General features: G+C 34.8%; 4 protein-coding genes across 4 annotated transcripts; all 4 read left to right on the top strand.

Moving 5' to 3' along the window:
* The first annotated feature begins 2,639 nt into the window (after positions 1-2,639).
* On the top strand, positions 2,640-3,101 carry LOC144433714 (GTPase IMAP family member 7-like). Its single transcript, XM_078122068.1, has one exon. The coding sequence runs from the start codon at positions 2,640-2,642 to the stop codon at positions 3,099-3,101; it is 462 nt and encodes a 153-aa protein (XP_077978194.1).
* A 3,508-nt stretch (positions 3,102-6,609) lies between these two features.
* Positions 6,610-7,470, top strand: LOC144433713 (uncharacterized). The gene has a single exon (XM_078122067.1). The coding sequence runs from the start codon at positions 6,610-6,612 to the stop codon at positions 7,468-7,470; it is 861 nt and encodes a 286-aa protein (XP_077978193.1).
* A 2,483-nt stretch (positions 7,471-9,953) lies between these two features.
* LOC144433711 (uncharacterized) lies at positions 9,954-10,640 on the top strand. Its single transcript, XM_078122065.1, has one exon. The coding sequence runs from the start codon at positions 9,954-9,956 to the stop codon at positions 10,638-10,640; it is 687 nt and encodes a 228-aa protein (XP_077978191.1).
* A 6,163-nt stretch (positions 10,641-16,803) lies between these two features.
* Positions 16,804-17,679, top strand: LOC144433710 (uncharacterized). The gene has a single exon (XM_078122064.1). The coding sequence runs from the start codon at positions 16,804-16,806 to the stop codon at positions 17,677-17,679; it is 876 nt and encodes a 291-aa protein (XP_077978190.1).
* Positions 17,680-21,815: the final 4,136 nt, after the last annotated feature.

The following is a 21,815-nucleotide window of genomic DNA, read 5'->3' as shown; positions in this document are numbered from 1 at the left end:
TAATAAATATTGTTATAATAAACCTGTAGATTGGAGTTAAACGACACATACAGTAGTTAACACCCTATCTTCAAAATGTTAGATCTTAAGATTTCAGCAGTTTTGTTGATAATCGTAGCGGTGGCGCTAACAACTTAACTCAAGGCGTATTTCATAATGTTTTGTGAAAATTGTATGCTATATGTTATAGTGGAGCCATATTACTGTTTGCTGCACATATCGTCTTTCAATTGGTGTTAACCAGGAAGACATTAATCACTGTGTGTTTAAAAGAGTACATGTCAAGACACAGCGAATTGAAGTACCTCAAGTATAGCTAGGTACAAACCTGTCAAGAGATAAGTCAGATACCGAAATGATTACTATCTTGTTTTCAGAATTGTGGCTTTTTCATGCAGAATTCGTAGAAACAAAGGTCGTTGTCAGTTTAATCAAAGTTTGTTAGCTGGTGTTATTTTATTCTTTCACTTGGCTGTCTATTGTAGTACGTTGCCCTCTTATTTCTCTTGACATCTGCTCTTATCACTAACTGTGTAAGTCATAATCAGTGGTGTTTGAATGTCATAAATCGCACAAGTTTACAACTCCAACCTAATTGACGAGAGGCACAAATATTCCCAATGGAGATGCTGCGATTTGAAGTTGAAGTAATTAGTCGCTAATTAATACTTCATTTTATAAAACGTTTCCCACCGACCAGTATTGTATCTAAGTGTAAATTTACTGCATACTTATTTTACTAGTTGCCAATTGCAAGGTGTTCAATGTATTATTACATCAATACATATAGTCGTGACACTGACACTGTTAAATGTTGCAGGTAGTCATGTGATATTACAATGTATTTGCTTCTTGCTAGGAAATTACTAAACTAATTCAGTACATATAGTTGTATATCACTTTATATTGAATGTAAAAGTACATTAAAATTGAAATGAACTGTCTATGGTAGACTTGTTGTAAGACATTGGATTATCTCTGAGGAAGTCAACGGATGACGGTAAATGTGTTCATAGGTTTAACTCGAATTATAGCGATGCAAGTTAACGTCGCCTTTAAAAGTTAGCATAGTTGCTCGAGGTTCCAGCAGCTAGGCTATGTATCTGTTCAATCGCCAAGTGAAACAGTTGCAGTGTGATATTAAGGAAAGTGAAGCTACTCGTCCTTATGGGAAACTGTTGATGATTTTTACAGTTTATGACATGTATCTACAAGTATCATACTACCCGTACAGATCAAATGATTTTGAGCTTTTGTACAATATGCTGTATTTTTGGTGTGGAATACTATAAGACAAAAATGTATAGTATGTATAGTAATTGTAAACTGTACACATCATATCTATAATACTCAGCCTCTTGACAGACGAGGTTGACTTACAGACAAGTTGTTAAGCGTGAAATGTGTACCACAAGGTCTGATTCGTGTTGGCAAAACTTGGATATGTATCCATATCAAATATCAGTCGGTCATATGGACTGACAAACTGTTTTATCTCCGCAAAACTGTTTGTCCTTCTGGAAATCTGTCGATCTTGGACCAACATGAATGTCACAATCTGCTTGTACGACAATGAGATATTGCATAAATAGTACCACGTGATAAAATGAATGCATTTTTTTTACTTTGATGTACAACCGATATTTGTAATAATTGCCGATATTTGTACAAACGTCGACATTTAATTTAAAAAATCGTGATTTTCATGTAATAAAACCAACATTCGTAATTATTGCTGAACATTGTAATAATGTATTACAAATGTTGTCATTTTATCATCGAATATATATTTAAAAGGTCGGCAATTTTATTACAAACTTTTGCTCATTACAAATCTTTGCTGTATAGTGCTATATAGAGGGCACTGTCTGCATGCTTTCTTTTATACTTAAATATATACTTATAGTTCCATGCACTGGTCATGCATAAAGGCGTGTAGTAATAACAAATCTCTTTTATCCTTACACAAGGCATTCAGTTTTCATCTAGCTGATATTCTTAAAATGTTCTTATACATCAATATGCAGGGAGAGGGGGCGTTGACCGACGTGGTGTCAACATATTTTATAGAATTTGATTAAATCTAGGTTAATTATGGAGTGTGTACGTTTTCCTTTAAATATTCCCTTAAAATCAACTTTCATTGTAAATGGGCCCAGTAATTACAATGCTGTTTATCTGTAATGTATTGTTATAGCTAGGGGTTAAAGGTCACGTTAATGTTAAACTATACTAGAAGTCGAGATCGTCCATACAGAAGAATTTGTGTGCACCGGCCTCGCTGTGTCTGGGTTTAAATCTTGCTCGATAATGTAAGCTATCATTACAGTTACCACATGAAATACCACTGAATCGAAGGTAAAATTGCTGATTTGTGATGGTGTATGGAACAACATAAACAGTTTAATATATTTAATATCTTTGTATAACTTTTTCGGAATTTCGCTGCATGTTTTCAATTGTCCACTCACATTGTCTACCACTACATCGTAAAATATCATAACAAATGTAATTTAGTGTACAACAAATACCAATTTAATTCATTATAGGTTTCCTAATATGTGTACTGACATCTTGCTTTCCACACACTTCTTGAATTCACCTCAACCTTGCCTTTGATTTCTCCTAATTTACAGAAAATGGCGTCAAAACCTCAAACTAACACAATAATACCTGCTGGTGAACGCTTAGTGGTGGTTTTGATTGGAAAAACGGGCGTTGGAAAAAGCTCAACCGGTAACACTATCTTAGGTGAAAGAAAATTCCATGCGTCTCGCTCTACTTTATCATCAACATTGAAAACGGAGTGGGGAAAACGTTACAATGACAGAGAAATCGTAGTGATAGATACCCCCGGGCTATTTGATTCCCGCAAAGACGTGTCAAGGGAGCATATTACAACGGAAATTTCTAAGTGTATGGGTATCGCAATGAGTCAAGGGGCAGGTATGGATGCGTTCGTTCTGGTCCTCAATGCAGACGATAGATTGACAGAAGAGAGTGTAAATTCCATAAAATTTCTACTGCAATTATTTGGAACCGAAATGATGAAACACGTCGTAATTTTATTCACAAGAAAAGACCAGTTGGATGCTGATTAAATTGCTCTGAGAGAATACCTTCAAGATGTGCCTCCCTTTTTGACCAATCTTTTGAAGGAATGTGACAATCGCGTCCTTGCATTTAACAACACGACCAAAATACAGTCGGAAAAAGAAACCCAAACCGCAGAACTTGTTCGTATGATAGACGCCATGAAAATTAAGAGTGGTCAGAAACCCTTCAGTAATGATGTGACAGAACGGATAAAAACTGTGGTGGATGATGACAAAAAACGAAACTACAGCCATCCTGGTGGTGCCGATCAACAATGTACAGATATTAACAGTGGAAGTAACGACATCGTCGCATTCATATCTCAGTTTTTGTCTGAAGTTGTCTTCCTGTTTTTCAAGAAAGTTACAGAATCTTTAGAGAAGTACTTGGATGACGATGATAACAGCTTCTATGACTAAGGCCTACCAACTTTAACTGCAATGTAACAACAAGTCAATTCAAATAAAATACAAAATCTCCCCTAACTGCATAGTGGAGGATAAAACTATGAAAAATATACATTTCACTGTATGACAATTTTATGTGATTTCAGTTCAGAATATCCCTCTTGATTTCCTTCAACATAATATGATTATTCTTATGTAAGACTTATCAACGAATAATTGTAATTATGAACATACTGAAACATTTTTTTCTAAAGTCATCGTTTATTTTGATATGAACTATGTACCTTAGCTACTATATGTGATACTTTTACTAGAGTTTGAAACTTTCGTTGGTCCCGGAACAAACTACAGCTTAACTCATCCATCTGTCGTACACGTTTTAGCCATGATTTCAATATATTCTATGTTTGTCTACTTTAAAGCGGTTGAATCACAATGAAACTGTGACACTCCAGCAAATATTGAGTAGTTTATGAAAATGTATGATCGTGCATGCTTTCCTTAGTGGCGATATATAAGTCTTGTGAATTGTTGATTGCAGGAAATTTCAAAATCATTTGAAAAAAAGGAGAGTTAGCACTTAGATGTTACAAATTTCCCTGATATATTCAAATAATTCCTAGTAATTGTGAATTATTTTAGTTATGTATGGTATATTATTGTAGAATGAGATTAAAGTAACACAAATCATTTTAAATTCCTTCTCGTCAATATCTGAGTATAAATCAAATTCACAGTCGTCATAAACAAACCAATGTCAGACATTGATTGATAATTAATTAATATCTATCTATGACTTTTAAAACATTTTGACAGTGTTACGTCCACACCACACCACACCACACCACAACATATATATTGTATATTAGTAAAGCTAAACGTCTTCTAAAAAGGTGTTCAAATGCCGCAATATCAATGGCACGTAAAATTCAAATAAAAAATTTCATCACAGGTAAATACTGAAGGGAGGGGACATAATTTCAATCCTTGTCAGTAGCCTCAACTTGAAAGAAAAATATTTCGTTGTACAATTTAGACCAAAAATCGACTCTTTACTGATTCTGACGCATATTTTTTTTTTAACGATGACTTACCATTTTATGTTAAGCTGTTGTATGAACGTCCTAGGAATAATTCCTAATTACTATACAATTCCTGGATTTCGAAATAAAGAGTGATGATCACATACAGTGTGTGATATCCGTTAAAAGTACCAAAGACCTATATTTTTTATATTTATCTCTCTTCAAATTCATCTCTTATCTACAGATATATTAAATTTACTATCAAAAATTGAGCTACTAGACAAATAGTTTTATCAGTGGCTCTGATTGATTGACTGACTAGAATACGACGCGTTGACATATTGTTAGTTGCGTGTAAAAGTAATATAATTGCTTTAGGCTTGTCACAGATTAGAATATTTGCGGTATACGGTGTTTGTGTTTACGATTTCTCATGACTGCCCAAACTAGTTTTCAGTGTGTAGGCTCCGTGAAAAGCTTGATTGATTGTCTAGAGAGTCTTGTATCTTCATTTGTCTCTAATTTCACCGACAATTGTTGAATTTAACAGTCAATCGAAATCATCACTGTCCATCTCACTTAATAATATTTTTCATAGTTAACTGTACGTATCGTCCAATGAAGGACATCACCAACTCAAAAGTGTTCACTACAAGGAATACATAGAGTCAGAACTAAAAATAATCCGCGGTCGGGATAAACAATTTTTAATCAAATTCTTGACCGGCATTATTGGCTATACGATTGCGACGTGTGTCCCTGATGGGATAGTTACCTCAATCGGTTCTTGACTGAAATGACTGACCTCAGATCTAGAAGGCTTCCAAACCTTTCAAACACATGTCGGTGACAAACTGGCTATATCGAACACCTGGCTTCTTGTGTATAAACAGGTTTCGTATGTAATTGGCAAATACAAGAAAACTGGCTGCTGTTTTCAAAAAATCGTTTTCTGGTAGCTCAGTATATGACCCCATATACAATGTAGTATACCTCTTGGTAAAAACCTCTTGGTATACCATCCCATTGTGGTTTAATGCTTTTTATAATGAAATTATACTAAACATTGTCTTTAGGGAAAGCTTAAGATTTCAAAGATTCATTTAATGACAGCAAATTCTTTCACCGGTCTACATATACATATGACGACAGAATGTCACTGTTTTCAACGTTGTGAGCGTATGGCAGACACACATTTTAGGTTGAAAGTCATCGGGTCGCAAAGCGCCACCAAGTACATATGGACGTGAAGTATGATATGATATGTTAGTAACTTATCTTGCGTATTTCATATTTGTCGGCTAAATTATCTTAATAGGGGTATATTTTGATATATCCAGTACTGAAATTAGTTTGATTTGAGGGCCTCACTACGTTTTCAGGGAAATAAGCTACATATTCAAAATATATACCGCGCACTACTTTTTTTTTTAACTCAAGGAAGTGAGCAAGGATATATTTTGATTACGCGTTGTACACATCTTTATCATTTACCAGTCAGTGTCAGTATTAATACTCTAACAAATAACAGAACTGCTAATAACTGTAAAGAGTTTTGGCTTAGTCTAACCAGAGTTGCATAGTCGTTGAAGAGTTTCAAGGTTTGTGCATTTTATGTCGACTCTTTTTTCATAACTGTCGAACGATAAATACACTAGTTGTTTTGTTTTTACGATGTGTAAAGTAGTGCCTAACCATTATACAGTACTTCTAAGTGTCACCAAAACCTTCCACTCTGTGACGCCTATTTAATGAAATACATAAGTATTTTTATTATTTATCTATGGTGACTCGAAATGGGTTGAAATACTTTAATAGTTTTTACAAATTTATTTTTACAAGACTATATTGTTTTGAAAATAGTTACAATGCAACTACTAATCAAATGAAATTAAATCAAATTTGTAAAAAGAATATTTATTCTGGAAAGTCGAGTAATTTTGACTACATCTTTTTAAAGATTATTCTATGCAGCGTTATTAAAATAGCCATTCATTTGCCAGATTATACACTGTAGGCCTATTACTCTATGTCAACCATAGTTTTGAGGTTTTAATTTTTTTAAATTTTTTTTACTGTAGATGGCAGGTGCCCAAAGCGAACCAGTAACCCCAAATTGTAGCAACAACCACGTTTTAGTACTTTTAGGCAGAACTGGAAGTGGTAAGAGCTCTACAGGGAATTCAATCCTCAACACTGCTAACTATCTCGCTGGGCAAAACGAGTTCGATTCAGCTCGCTCGATGATATCTAGTACAGTTAAAACTGAATGGGGCAGAGTTAAATATAAAAACAAAGAGCTCGTAGTCATCGACACACCTGGACTCTTTGACACTCGTCGGGAGATTACACACGAAAAGGTCATGAAAGAAGTGACTAGGTGTACTGGTATAGCTATGATCCAAGGTTATGGCATCGGCGCCTTTATTTTAACGCTGAATGTGGATGATCGCTTTACGGATGAACATGTCGCCAGTATTAAAATATTTCAGCGTGTCTTTGGTAAAGAAATGATGAAATACGTCATTTTGTTGTTTACAAGAAAGGATCAACTTGAAAGAGATGAAATGACCCTTGAACAATTCCTCGAAGGAGGGGTGCCCGATTTTTTGGATGATGTGCTTACTGAGTGTGATAGGAGAACAATAGCGTTCGACAACAAAGAGAAAGACAATAAGAAGAAAACTAAACAGCCATCGGAACTCATCAAACTAATTGATAAAACGAAAGAGGCGAATGACCATCGGCCATTTCATAATGCGGTAACAGACGAGGTGATGAAAATTACAAAGAAAGATGAACATAACTACGAAAATCACGACCAACAAGCAGATGCATTCGCTGATGAAGAATCATGGAGCTGGGGTGCGGTTTTCAAAGTAATTTTCAATGTAGCTACCCTCGGAGTGGTTCCTTGGGCCAGTAGAAAATTAAAAAAATGAAAGCTTGCGGCACGACCATGATGATGCATGAAAGTTGAATGGTAATTTCGGTTCATGAAGTTTATATTCCTGTATTTTGCTAATTCTGCTCTGCTTTTGTAGAAATTGGGAAATGGTTCAACTACAGAATCCACTTGAACATACATCCATTGGACACTTCCAACTTTAAGTGTGTGTGTGTGTGTGTGTGTGTGTGTGTGTGTGTGTGTGTGTGTGTGTGTGCGCGCGCTTGTGTGTAAACAACTTAAAGTAAAAAAATGCCGGACAGATTGCCATTATATTTAGTGGGTGTATTACCTAGTTTGTCTAGTTGGTAAATTGTTCAAATCAAAATGATCTTACTACCAGTGTGTGATTTCAGTAAAAAAAACCGTGATTTTTAGTCACACCCTAAATTAAAAAAACTACTGGGCATATCAGTCTGAAATTTGGTGGGGACATTCTTATTGGTGTTTAGATTAAGAATTGTTGTTCACAGCATGATGGTTCCATCAGTAATATTCAAATTTGAGCTGTCTTTTTGATCAAAGATCTTTAATTCCAAAACTACTGAGAAGATTGGGCTGAAGGATATTGGGGGTACATTTGGGGTTGTATAAGAAATAATAAGAATATAACGATCTATTAGTTATATGCAAATTAGGTGTAAACATTTGAATTATGGTCAAAAATTTATATCTCAAAAAGTACTTTGTCAATGAGACTGAAACGTGGTGAGATATTTCTAGAAGTGTTATTCTGTAGATGTTCTTCAAAACAATTGTCCTAGCAACCATGGCCACGCCCTTAGCAACAACTAAATTGCAGTATATTTTGGTGAAATAACATCATCATGGTAGGCAAGTGAGTAAACATTCAAAAATGTATGCACGTACCCCTAGCAACCATGACAACGCCAATAGCAACAGCCAATAGGTCACAAAGGGTGGTTTATTTCACACAGATAATATCAGGGATTCTTAAACAAGCGAGCAAACATTCAAAAAGTGTAGGCAAATATGCAAAGATAATAACAGGAGCTAATAGACAAATTAATAAACATTCAAAAATGTATGTAAATGTATCTAGCAACAAGAACACGCCCATAACAACAGCCAAATGATCACGGATATTTCAAAGATAACATCAAGGATTCATAGACAAGTGAAAAAATGTATGCAAATATGTCTTGCAACATGACCACTCCCATAGCAACAGCCAAATTATTGTGTATATATAAATATGCAAAGATAACAACAAGGCTGGATAGGCAACTGGATAGTCATTCAGCAAATGAACACTTATATCTAGCATAGATCAGCATGCGGATAAACATTTGTAAAAACTGTACAGTTGTGCTACAGTGCCATTGGCGCTACTTTAATCTTTGCATTAATATCAAATGTTGTTTATGAGTGTCTCGAATATAACTAGAATCACCATAAAAATAGACACTAACGTTTGAATGTCAACCGATATTGCTGTTTCTTATTGTCGTTTGTCAGCCAGCCAGCCAGCCAGCCAGCCAGCCGGCCAATCAATCGACCTTGTATCAGCAAAGGATAGCATGAACTTTGAACAATCAAAAACTTCAATAAACTACTAGGTACATTACACCTTGTGCATTGTTAAATGTGTCTTCAAGTGGTGGTAAGGCGGGAAGTGCTTGTTGTCAAATTCGCGTGTTGTGTTTGGATATCAGGTATTCTTTGCAGACTTTTGCATTACATTAGAATCAAACTGTTGAGTGATTCATCTCAAGACAAAATATTTTCATTATAAGTTTTTTTTTTTAAAAACATGGTCGTGTGTGTGTGTGTGTGTGTGTGTGTGTGTGTGTGTGTGTGTGTGTGTGTGTGTGTGATTGTATGTTATATTTTAAAGACGACGACTACAGCAAACTCTACCTATATCAATGCTGTATTATTTTGTGGTTTGTGTATATGCATAATTATATTAAGAGCAATGTAACTCTCGATCAAAATCTCACTCAGTGGTGTTCAGAGCGATGAGCCCGTCAAGCTGTTTGTTTTTTAATTCACGTGGGCATAAGCGTTTATCCAAGTCTAGGATAATCACATAATCTTTAAATTCGGCTACAGCTGTTCTCAGATAAAAAAAATATTTTCTATCGAAAATCAAGCTAATTTAGGGTTTAATGTCAAACTTAAGATTTGTTATATTCTTATTACGTATATTTTGGTAATGGTCATGACAGAGAATTGTTGAGGTTTCTGCTATGTGAGAAATCCTGATGTTGGTCAAAGAACTGCAGTAAACTGACTTCGTATTTTACACATAACATATATACACAGCAATATTAGTTAAATAAATTGTCTCGTCACACAATGAAGTGTCGCTAGTAGCAATGACGTGGGAGAAAGATTTATGTCGAGTCAGCTGACGCTCTATTTTAAGTACATGTAGTAACTTATTGAAAAGAAAATAGGGTTTCAACCTAGAACACACAGATTACATTGAGTTTGTTTTGTTCTAGTGTTACCATGGCTTCCGAAAATTGTAGTTCACCAAACATTAGCAATGAAATAATAATTGCTTTAATTGGAGTGTGTAAAAGTGGTAAGAGCTCGACTGGAAATACAATACTTGGTACGCACACGTTCGATTCCAAACGATCGTCAATTGCCACCACAAAGAAGACAATGCATGGTAGACGTCCAGGTGATCCTGAGCTTGTAGTAATAGACACACCCCCGATACCAACTTTTGGTGACAAACACACGCAACGGGAGTTTGGTAAATGTATTATGGATGAAGTTAGTGAGGCCGGTGGTCTCGGTATTGATGCTGTAATTCTAACTATAAATATCAACGACCGTTTTACTCAAGACCATGAAAAAGCATTCAACATGTTATTCAGTATATATGGAGATGATATCACAAAGTATCTGATACTGCTTTTCACAAGAATGGACCAGCTCGAACAAGACAATATTACATTCGAACAATTCACCCACGAATTGCCAATATCCCTCAAGGAATTGATCTCAAAATGTAATAAGCGAAAGATAGCCTTTGATAATACAAATTCAAAAACAGATTCTCAAGTTAAAGATTTCCTCCACATGGTTGGTGAAATGAAGAGCGAAAATGGCGGTAAACGAGTTCTGATGACCACTGGCGAAAACCTAGTTAGATATGACGATGTTACTTGCTGTAACTTCTTGTAAATACATTGAGTTCTTTAGCCAAGCGAACATTTGCCAAGTTTAAGAACGAAGCTACCACTCTGCTTTCACTGTTCAACGTCTACAAGATTACTCACTGAGCTGTACTTTGAATCGACTTAGTGTACAAGAATAGGGAACTGTGAACGATTTTTGTATTAGTGGATCCCATAATACATTTCCAAATAACCTTTGTTTACTCGATAAAATGCAAGCCAGTAGATTGATAGAAGTTGTATTCGTCATGAGTAGATTAAAACACCAAAAGAAAAATACATTTATATTTGAAGTTATTGTTTATACCATTATGTGGAAACGTTTATTCAAGCATTACTATATTCAGCAAAGAATGTTAACATAACTGCCCGATTGGAAATACAAATATGTATGATTATCAGTACTCGTATTTTGATCACTTGTTACGTAATGCACAGACAAGGGAAAGAGCCTCATCGCTTTCTGTGTCGACTACATAAATCATAAAGCCACTACCTCCCTGTCTGTCTGTCCGCCTGTCCGTCCGTCTATGTCTGTCTGTCTGTCTGTCTGTCTGTCTGTCTGTCTGTCTGTCTGTCTGTCTGTCTGTCTGCCTGTCTGTCTGTCTGCCTGCCTCTCTCTCTCACTCTCTCTCTCTCCTAGTTTGTAGACGGTATAACCCACGCATAATCCAATTTATTCTCAGTATTTTAACTTTGAATATATATATATATATATATATATATATATATATATATATATATATATATATATATATATATATATGTATATAGTTTTGGTAGTACTGGAACTCTTTTTTGGTTGTAACTCGGAGTTTCACGCATCGTGCGATCATCAGACAACTGGTTTCTACTCTCTGGGTGTGCTGTATATATAGAGTGCAGACAATAGAAATATCATCACTATTGTCTATGTGTTGGTGGGTTGGTGCTGTGTGTGCGAAGGTGTTGGTTTTTATTGTGTGAGGTAATACAGTCACTTTTGTATTTGAATATCGTAAAATAATTCCTGGCGTGCTTCTCGCTGTGGTTCGTGTTTATAGGCAGTTTAAAGCGCCTCCCCCATGATCACCGAGCGTAAATTAATCTGCAGCAATGCCAGTATACATATCGAGGATATACCCATAATGTATAATGTAATCGGAATCCAAATATAAAGTGAATGCTCCCCTCTCCATGTAAGGATAAGCGCAATCCGTTTGGTTTTTCCTATAATCTTTGCCACCATCGTATATATACCAAATCATGTGGAATTTGAAGCAAAATATAGAACACAGATTTTGTCATCGTCAATATATGTACAAAATAATCGAAACAATTTGAAACGTGTAATAAGATATTGCCTAATCACCAACGCATTTAGCAAGTGATTCATTAATGAAATGTTTGAATATTTTCACTTACGACATACAGAGTCTTCGGACCCAAAGAAACAATATTACACACTGTAACTTACTTTTTCTCAAAGGGAAACTTGGTTAATGCGTCGAGAGGACAAAATTAACTTTCATTATTGAAGATGAACTTAGACAGTTAATGCTTTTAAAGTAAACGATGTTTGACAAGGTATACGTGTAACTTATGGGTGATGAATTGCGAATTGTAATAATATAATTGTTTTTCAAAAACTAACAATCGAATAAAATGTTAATTGTTGTCATATTCAGACCACACCATGGGGTACGCGTGCACTATACTAACCCCCTTGCCCATATTTTCAAATTAGATTAGTAAGTTTTTTTTTACAAAGATATATTATGGTTATATGATGTCATTCGCGCACGCGTTCAATAAACATAATTTGATAGCAATGTCAATATATCATAATAACACAATGCAATTCAGAAGCACAAGCTGAAACGAACGACAAACAGATGTACGAACCCGTCGATTTTATTTTTAGGTTAAGATTTCAAGCACCAAGTCTTCAATCTGTATGATATAATGAGGTCAATGTAACCATTTTAATCTAACCCAATACAAAAACATGTCATTGCTGAAAGAGAAATGCGCACTTCCGTTAAAAAGAATTATTTATAAACTTTACGCAAACTTACCATATGTATTGGAGTTATAAAGTTAATCTGAGGTTAGGTAGTAGGTTTATTATTATCTATTACTAATCAAACGAAAGTTGAACATGACTTATAGAACATGTGTACCGTGATGGGGCTCTTTATAGCTTTCTGGCTAAATACACAACTTGTATTTGTATGGTATATGGTCATATGCTGTAGTGTTAATAGAACTATGTAGTAATATCTGAACTAAATGCCAGCATGTAGAAATCATTGTCGTAACAAATATTATTATTATCCGATTTAAACAATAAATAGAAACGTCAATGGTTAAAATTAAGAATGGTAGATCAGATTTCTGTAGGCAACCCAAGTAGACTAGAATTACAAATATTTGTACTAGTTAACGTAGTCAGCTAGCACCGCTGTCATGTTCGTATACACTTTGTTTAGTGGATGATCGTATTGGCTCAACTTTACTCATGTTTGTGAACATACATGTGATAGTGGTCCAGGAAGACATTAATTATTGGGTGTTTAAAAGAGTACATGGCGAGACAACGAATTAAAGTATCTCAAGTAGGTACACAAATCTGTCAAGAGATAAGTCTGATACCGATATGATTGATATCTTGTTTTTAGAATTGTGGCTGATTCAGCAGAATTTGTAGAAAGAAAGGTCGTTGTGAGGTCAATCAAAATTTGTTAGCTAGTGTTATTTTACTCTTTAACTTTGTTTCTGAATAATAATAATAATAATAATACTTTGTCCTCTTTTTCTCTTAACCACTGCTCTGCTCTTATGAGAAACTTTGTAAGTCAGTAATGTTTGAAATTTGTACACCACGCAAGTTTTCATAAAATATAATTGACTGTATGCAAGAATATTCGATTTCGAACTTTAACTTATATTTATACATTGTATACGAATAACAACCATTCCTCTATAATATACAACTTTTCCAACCAGTATAATATCTATCTAATAGTGTAATCCTACGGCATGCTTAATTTTTGATAACTAAATCTACTTGACAATTGCAAGGTGTTTAAGGCATTTCTTCATCAATAGATAGTTGTGACACAGTCAAAATGTTGGCCTTGCAGTTTTATAATATATAATCTGATATCTGTATCTTGTAAGGAAATCTTAATTTTAGTCTCAGTACGTATAGTTATAGATGATTCTATATATATAAATGTAAATGTGCAGTAAAATGGAATGACCGGTCTATGGAAACTTGATGTAAGACAGCGAATGATCACAGCTGAAAAACCCGAAGGATTACAGTAGATGTGTCCACAGTCCCCATGGAGAGCAACTCCAAGGCAAGTCCAGATTCGTAGCTTTTAAATTTAGTATGGTTACCCGTGGTTGTAGCAGCTTGACCATGTCTATGATCAATCAAAGTAAAACAGTTGCACATTGATGAGATATTGCACATCAGATTAACATGAAAACTATTCAGTGGTAAAATGAGTGCGACTTTTCTTGGTTAGTTTGATTACCAACAGCCTGATTGAATGCTATGTACAACGACATTTGTTATATATACCGACATTTATAATAACTTCTACAGTTTACAACAGCTTTGTGTCACTATTTTCTTCGATCCCTTAATCAATTATCAATTGAGCTGTCAATTAATCGATCATCCAACCATCCAACCATAATGAATCCACTTATATACATGTCTACCTACTTATATATCCACCCATCATTAGTCTTTCGTCCCTTCATTTACAAATCCATCCGGCCAAATAAAGTATTAATGAATCCATCACCCAATTAATACCTGAATGAATGAATGAATGAATGAATGAATGAATGAATGAATGAATGAATGAATGAATGAATGAATGAATGAATGAATGAATGAATGAATTTTTTAATCATTGGCGAAAATTATTTCTTTTTACTTTATCAAAAGATGATTGGTTGATTGGTGTATCATTTGAATATCAAGTACTGGAGCAAACGTACATCTACCACAGAAATGCACTACATGGGAATCCAACATTCTAGATCACATATTTCTAAGATATTTTCGACGAAACCCCTCTCGCGGTATTTTTACCACACCTTTATAAGAGGCCGAAGTGTATAATACTCTATACTTTGCTATTTCAAAACACAGAAAATATAGGCTATACATAACAATGTATTCATTCATTCATTCATTCATTCATTCATTCATTCATTCATTCATTCATTCATTCATTCATTCATTCATTCGTTTGTTCATTCACTAATTCTCGCACTCCTTCAAGCTCATCTCACATACATACCCACATACATACATACACACACACATACATACATACATACATACATACATACATACATACACATACATACATACATACATACATGCATGCATACATACATACACACACAAGCACGTATGCATGCACGCATACATACATACATACATACATACATACATACATACATGCATACATACATACATACACTCACACGCATGCATACATACATACATACATACGTACATACATACATACATCCATCCATCCATACATACATACTACAGCAAACCTCAAGCCCCTTGAAATGGTACCAAGATTCCCGCCACATCCCCCGTGCTATCTCAGCTAAATATCACCAAACAGAAATTATGTAGTAATAAATATTGTTATTATAAACCTGTAGATTGGAGTTGAACAACACATACATATCATATCGTCAAAATGTTAGCTCTGAAGATTTCAGCAGTTTTTTTGATAATCGTAGCGGTGGCGCTAACAACTTAACTCAAGGCGTATTTCATAATGTTTTGTGAAAATTGTATGCTATATGTTATAGTGGAGCCATATTACTGTTTGCTGCACATATTGTCTTTCAATTGGTGTTAACCAAGAAGACATTAATCACTCTGTAATTTAAAGTGTACATGTCGAGACACATCGAATCAAAGTATCTCACGTAGCTAGGTACAAACCTGCCAAGAGATAAGTCAAATACCGAAATGATTGATATCTTGTTTTCAGAATTGTGGCTTTTTCATGCAGAATTCGTAGAAACAAAGGTCGTTGCCAGATTAATCAAAGTTTGTTAGCTGGTGTTATTTTATTCTTTCACTTGGCTGTCTATTGTAGTACGTTGCCCTCTTATTTCTCTTGACCTCTGCTCATATCACTAACTGTGTAAGTCATAATCAGTGGTGTTTAAATATCATAAATCGCACAAGTTTACAACTCCAACCTAATTGACGAGAGGCAAAAATATTCCCAATGGAGATGCTGCGATTTTGAACTTGAACTAATTAGTCGCGAAGTAATACTTCATTATATCACACGTTTTCCACCCACCAGTATTGTATCTAAGTGTAAATTTACTGCATACTTATTTTAATAATAATTTTATTACAAACTTTTGCTCATTACAAATCTCGGCTTATTACAAATATCGGTTTATATCAGTTCCATGCACTGGTTATGCATAACAAATCTGTTTTATCCTTACAAAAGGCTAGGCATTCTGTTTTCATCTAGCTGATATTCTTAAAATATTCGTATACATCAATATGCAGGGACGGGGGCGTGGACCGACGTGGTGTCAACATATTTTACAGAATTTAATTAACTCTAGATTAATTATGGACTGTGTTTTCCTTTAAATATTCCCTTAAAATCGACTTTCATTATAAATGGGCCCAGTAATTACAACGTTGTTTATCTTTAATGTATTGTTTATAGCTAGGAGTTAAAGGTCACGTTAATATTAAACTATACTAGAAGTCGAGATCGTCCGTACAGAAGAATTTGTTTGCACCGGCCTCGCTGTATCTGGGTTTAAACCTTGCTCGATAATTCAAGCTATCATTACAGTTACCACATGAAATACCACTGAATCGAAGGTAAAATGGCTGATTTGTGATGGTGTATGGAACAATATAAACAGTTTAATATATTTAATATCTTTGTATAACTTTTCGGAATTTCGCTGCATGTTTTCTATTCACATTGTCTACCACTATATCGTAAAATATCATAACAAATGTAATTTAGTGTACAACAAATACCAATTTAATTCATTTATAGGTTTCCTAATATGTATACTGACATCATGTTTTCCACACACTTCTTGAATTCACCTCAACCTTGTCTTTAATTTCTCATAATTTACAGAAAATGGCGTCCAAACTTCAAACTAACACACTGATACCTGCTGGTGAACGCTTAGTGGTGGTTTTGATTGGAAAAACGGGCGTTGGAAAAAGCTCAACCGGTAACACTATCTTAGGTGAAAGAAAATTCCATGCGTCTCGCTCTACTTTATCATCAACATTGAAAACGGAGTGGGGAAAACGTTACAATGACAGAGAAATCGTAGTGATAGATACCCCCGGGCTATTTGATTCCCGCAAAGACGTGTCAAGGGAGCATATTACAACGGAAATTTCTAAGTGTATGGGTATCGCAATGAGTCAAGGGGCAGGTATGGATGCGTTCGTTCTGGTCCTCAATGCAGACGATAGATTGACAGAAGAGAGTGTAAATTCCATAAAATTTCTACTGCAATTATTTGGAACCGAAATGATGAAACACGTCGTAATTTTATTAACAAGAAAAGACCAGTTGGATGCTGATGAAATTACTCTGAGAGAGTACCTTCAAGATGTGCCTCCCTTTTTGACCAATCTTTTGAAGGAATGTGACAATCGCGTCCTTGCATTCAACAACACGACCAAAATACAGTCGGAAAAAGAAACCCAAACCGCAGAACTTGTTCGTATGATAGACGCCATGAAAATTAAGAGTGGTCAGAAACCCTTCAGTAATGATGTGACAGAACGGATAAAAACTGTGGTGGATGATGACAAAAAACGAAACTACAGCCATGCTGGTGGTGCCGATCAACAATGTACAGATATTAACAGTGGAAGTAACGACATCGTCGCATTCATATCTCAGTTTTTGTCTGAAGTTGTCTTCCTGTTTTTCAAGAAAGTTACAGAATCTTTAGAGAAGTACTTGGATGACGATGATAACAGCTTCTATGACTAAGGCCTATCAATTTCTTCTACAATCTAACATCAATTCAATTACAAGTATAATTCTTCTTCCTTAAGACTTATCAACGAATGATTGTAATTATGAACATGCTGAAACATTTTTTCTAAAGTCATCGTTTATTTTGATATGAACTATGTACCTCGTACCTTAGCTACTATATGTGATACTTGTACTAGAGTTTGAAACTTTCCTTGGTCCAGGAACAAACTACAGCTTCACTCACCTATCTGTCGTACACGTTATGCAGTGTTTGCTTAATGTAAAGTGGTTGAATCACAATAAAAGTAACACTCCAGCAAATATTGGGTAGTTTATGAAAGAAGTGATTTCCTTTGAATAAGATAGTGGCGATATATAAGTATTGTGAATTGTTGATTGCATAAAATTTCAAAATCATTTGTAAACAAAGGATAACAATTCAGATGTCACAAATTTCCCTGATATATTTAAATAATTTCTAGTAGTAATTGTGATCTATTTTAGTTATGTATGGTATATTGTTGCTGAATAGGATTAGTGTAAACCAAAACCAAAGTAGACCAAAAACGGCGCATAGTTTTTTTTAATGACGACTTGCCATTTTTTGTCAATCTGTTGTATGAACGTCCTTTCATGTCGGGCTTTGGTGTTCCGTTAGTTGGCATATCTCTGATATATAAGTGTATATCGGTCTAACAGAGAACAACTTCAAACAGAGATACGCCAACCACAAACAATCATTCACACATGAAAAACACGAAAACAGCACAGAACTATCAAAACACATTTGGAAACTGATAAGAAACAACGAGCCTTTTCCGTATCCTGGTCCATCAGCAAGACAGCCCAAGCATACACCAATAAAACAAAACGATGCAACCTGAGTTTAACCGAAAAACTAACCATTATTAAAGCAGACAAAAAACTCCACACTAAACTAAACTAAACAAAAGAACTGAGTTGATATCAAAATGGCGACACGAGAATAAGTTTTATTTGTCCAACTTCAATAGAGCATCTATCACCTAAACTAAACCCGTTAAGTAACGGAACACCAAAGCCCGACATGAAACAACCCGCCAACACCTACTTGTCCGCACCCAATATCTCACACAATAACAACCAACACCTTCACACACACAGCACCAAACCACCAACACATAGACAATAGTGATGATATTTATATTGTCTGCACTCTATATAAACAGCACACCCAGAGAGTAAAAACCAGTTGTCTGATGATCGCACTATGCGTTAAACTCCGAGTTACAACCACGAAAGAGTTCCAGCACTATCAAAACTATTGCGCTCTGCCACTGCGGTATAGAGCACTGTCTTAGCAGATTGATACTCACCGATTTATATATATATATATATATATATATATATATATATATATATATATATATATATATATATATAGTCAAAATCATTCCTTGTCTAAAGGTATATTAGATCCACTGCCAAAAAAAATTGAGCTACCAGCCTAAGACAAATAGTTTAACAGTGGCTCTGATTAATTGATTGACTGACTAGAATACGAGGCGGTGACATATTGTGAGTTGCGTGTAAAGGTAATATAATTTCTTTAGACTTGTCACAGAATAAAATATTTGCGGTATACGGTGTTTGTGTTTACGATTTCTCATGACTGCCCAAACTAGTTTTCAGTGTGTAGGCTCCGTGCAAAGTTGGGTTGATTGTCTAGAGAGTCTTGTATCTTCATTTGTCTCTAATTTCACCGACAATTTGTTAAATTTAACAGTCAATCGAAATCGTCTTTCTTTGTCTTTCTTAATGATATTTGTCATAGTTAAGTGTATCGTCCTCGGAAGGACAACGCCAAATCAAAAGTGGTTACTATAAGAAAGGCAGAGTCGGAAATAATCCCTGGTCGGCAATATTGGCTATATAGAACATGTATCCTCAATCGCATAGTTACCCCAATCGGATCTTTACTGAAATTACTGACCTTAGATATTGAAGGTTCCGAACTCTTCAAACTAGAAACATTGCCCTGTACTAGAAACATTGCCCTGAGCAAGGCTATATCCAAACCCTGGATTACTGCGGGTCTCATAAAAAATATACACAGCGGTTTCGTATGGAATTGGCAAACGCCAGAGTAATTGGCTGTTGTTTTCACAAAACCGTTTTCTGGTGGCTCAGCATAGGCTTATCGACTCGGCCATGATCCCATATAGTATATTTCTTGGTCAAAACCTCTTAGTATACAATCCCAGGATGGTTTAATGCATTTTATAACAAAATTGAAGGGTTGTCTTAAGGCAGAGCTTTAGATGTCAAAGATTTTATTAGTGACAGCAAAAAATAACACTGACTTCTTTCACCAGTCTTCATCACTTCTGACAAGTTCTGACATTCATATTTCGTTTCTCAATGAAGTGAAATTTGTTTACTTATAAAGCCCACAAAAAATATAAGTTGACATTCCACAAATTGCCTAAAAGAACACTAAAATGACGTTTTATACTCATGTCGACAGAAATAAAAAGAAAATCAAGTTTGCCAAGCTACCCTCCCCAATGCATTGGTCACAATTATTTGTTTCTTCCACAACACAATTTATTATTATTATTACTATTATAACAGTACACAACTGACCTCATACAGTAAGTCTACATAATTATTATTATCTTTTAAGACAACGACTGCAGACTAACTCAAGTGAGGATCGTGTATTTTATCTCCGAAATTCCATATTAGCATACATCTGATTTCAAACACTTCATGTTGTCTCGTTACTTTGTCAAGCAAAGTAAATAAATACGGCCATTACTCATTTATCAATCAAGATATACCTAACCACATCAAAGTTTATGGACTTCAGGTAGTGTCAGTGAATGTAGGACATGGAACGTATGTGACTATATGAGACGTGTTGTTACAATATCAAAACAGACTATATCGATTTTTAAAGTAAAATTACCGCTATTGAAAAATAGGAACATGAGCAAAAAGTCATTACATGTGTTATTGTACCACATATGAGCCTAGTTGAACAACATATATGGGATATTAAAACCTAGTAGTGCTACATAATGGTAACGTGCATCACCAATCAGAGATAACCACCGATCGAGATAAATGACCGGATTGGGATATGTCTTTGATTTCACAACGTGTATTTATTTGCAATAGTGATAATTATCCTGATAAGCGGTTATACTAGACTGAAATACTGACCTCAGATGATGACATACACAATCTCAGGGTTCTCAAGTAAAATGATAACATGTGTACAAATGTTATAAATCAACACAGACATGTCATGTTATGACAATGTTGTAGCAACAACAGGTGTCAGGTTCTTGAAGTACTTGTTTAGTGTCACCTGATGGTAGACAAAGGGGAAAAATATAGTTTGTGGTCATTAGAGATAAGGCGCAAGCATTAGTGTGAACAATTCTCTTTAGTTCAACATCCGAAATGGAAAATTCCAGTGAATGTAAGGTTAATCATGTGAATACGGAATAAACAACTGACATTGACTGAAGGGTTTCCTTCACAATTTCTGAATACTGTAGATGTGTAATTTGTAGACAGGGATTCGGGGGCGACGATAACGTCATCAGCAATGCATTTGTGTAATAAATGTAGATTCAAATTTTGAATAATAATTTGTTTTTATTTTCAACTTGCATCTGCCCTATGTAAGATATTGCCATCTTTAAAATAAATTACATAAACGTCTGTAAACATTTTTAAAATGCTAAGATTCATGAAAATTCAGGCTTCTCCAAGTGGTGTCAATATCGAATTGGAAAGAGGATTTATCTATCTATCTATCTATCTATCTATCTATCTATCTATCTATCTATCTATCTATCTATCTATCTATCTATCTATCTATCTATCTATCTATCTATCTATCTATCTATCTATCTATCTATCTATATATATATATATATATATATATATATATATATATATATATATATATAATTATATATATATATATATAACTTGGTGAGTATCAATCTGCTAAGACAGTGCTCTATACCGCAGTGGCAGAGCGCAATAGTTTTGGTAGTACTGGAACTCTTTCTTGGTTGTAACTCGGAGTTTCACGCATTGTGCGACCATCTGATTATATATATATATATATATATATATATATATATATA

The sequence above is a fragment of the Glandiceps talaboti genome, chromosome 4 (genome assembly GCF_964340395.1).
Source record: "Glandiceps talaboti chromosome 4, keGlaTala1.1, whole genome shotgun sequence".
In the NCBI taxonomy this organism is placed as follows: Eukaryota; Metazoa; Hemichordata; class Enteropneusta; family Spengelidae; genus Glandiceps; species Glandiceps talaboti.
The sequence above is the reverse complement of the archived record's forward strand: the minus strand, read 5'-3'. Positions and strand labels throughout refer to the sequence as shown.

Coding starts and splice junctions, on each gene's coding strand:
- LOC144433714 (XM_078122068.1), top strand. CDS start 2,640: ATGGCGTCAAAACCTCAAACTAACACAATAATACCTGCTGGTGAACGC.
- LOC144433713 (XM_078122067.1), top strand. CDS start 6,610: ATGGCAGGTGCCCAAAGCGAACCAGTAACCCCAAATTGTAGCAACAAC.
- LOC144433711 (XM_078122065.1), top strand. CDS start 9,954: ATGGCTTCCGAAAATTGTAGTTCACCAAACATTAGCAATGAAATAATA.
- LOC144433710 (XM_078122064.1), top strand. CDS start 16,804: ATGGCGTCCAAACTTCAAACTAACACACTGATACCTGCTGGTGAACGC.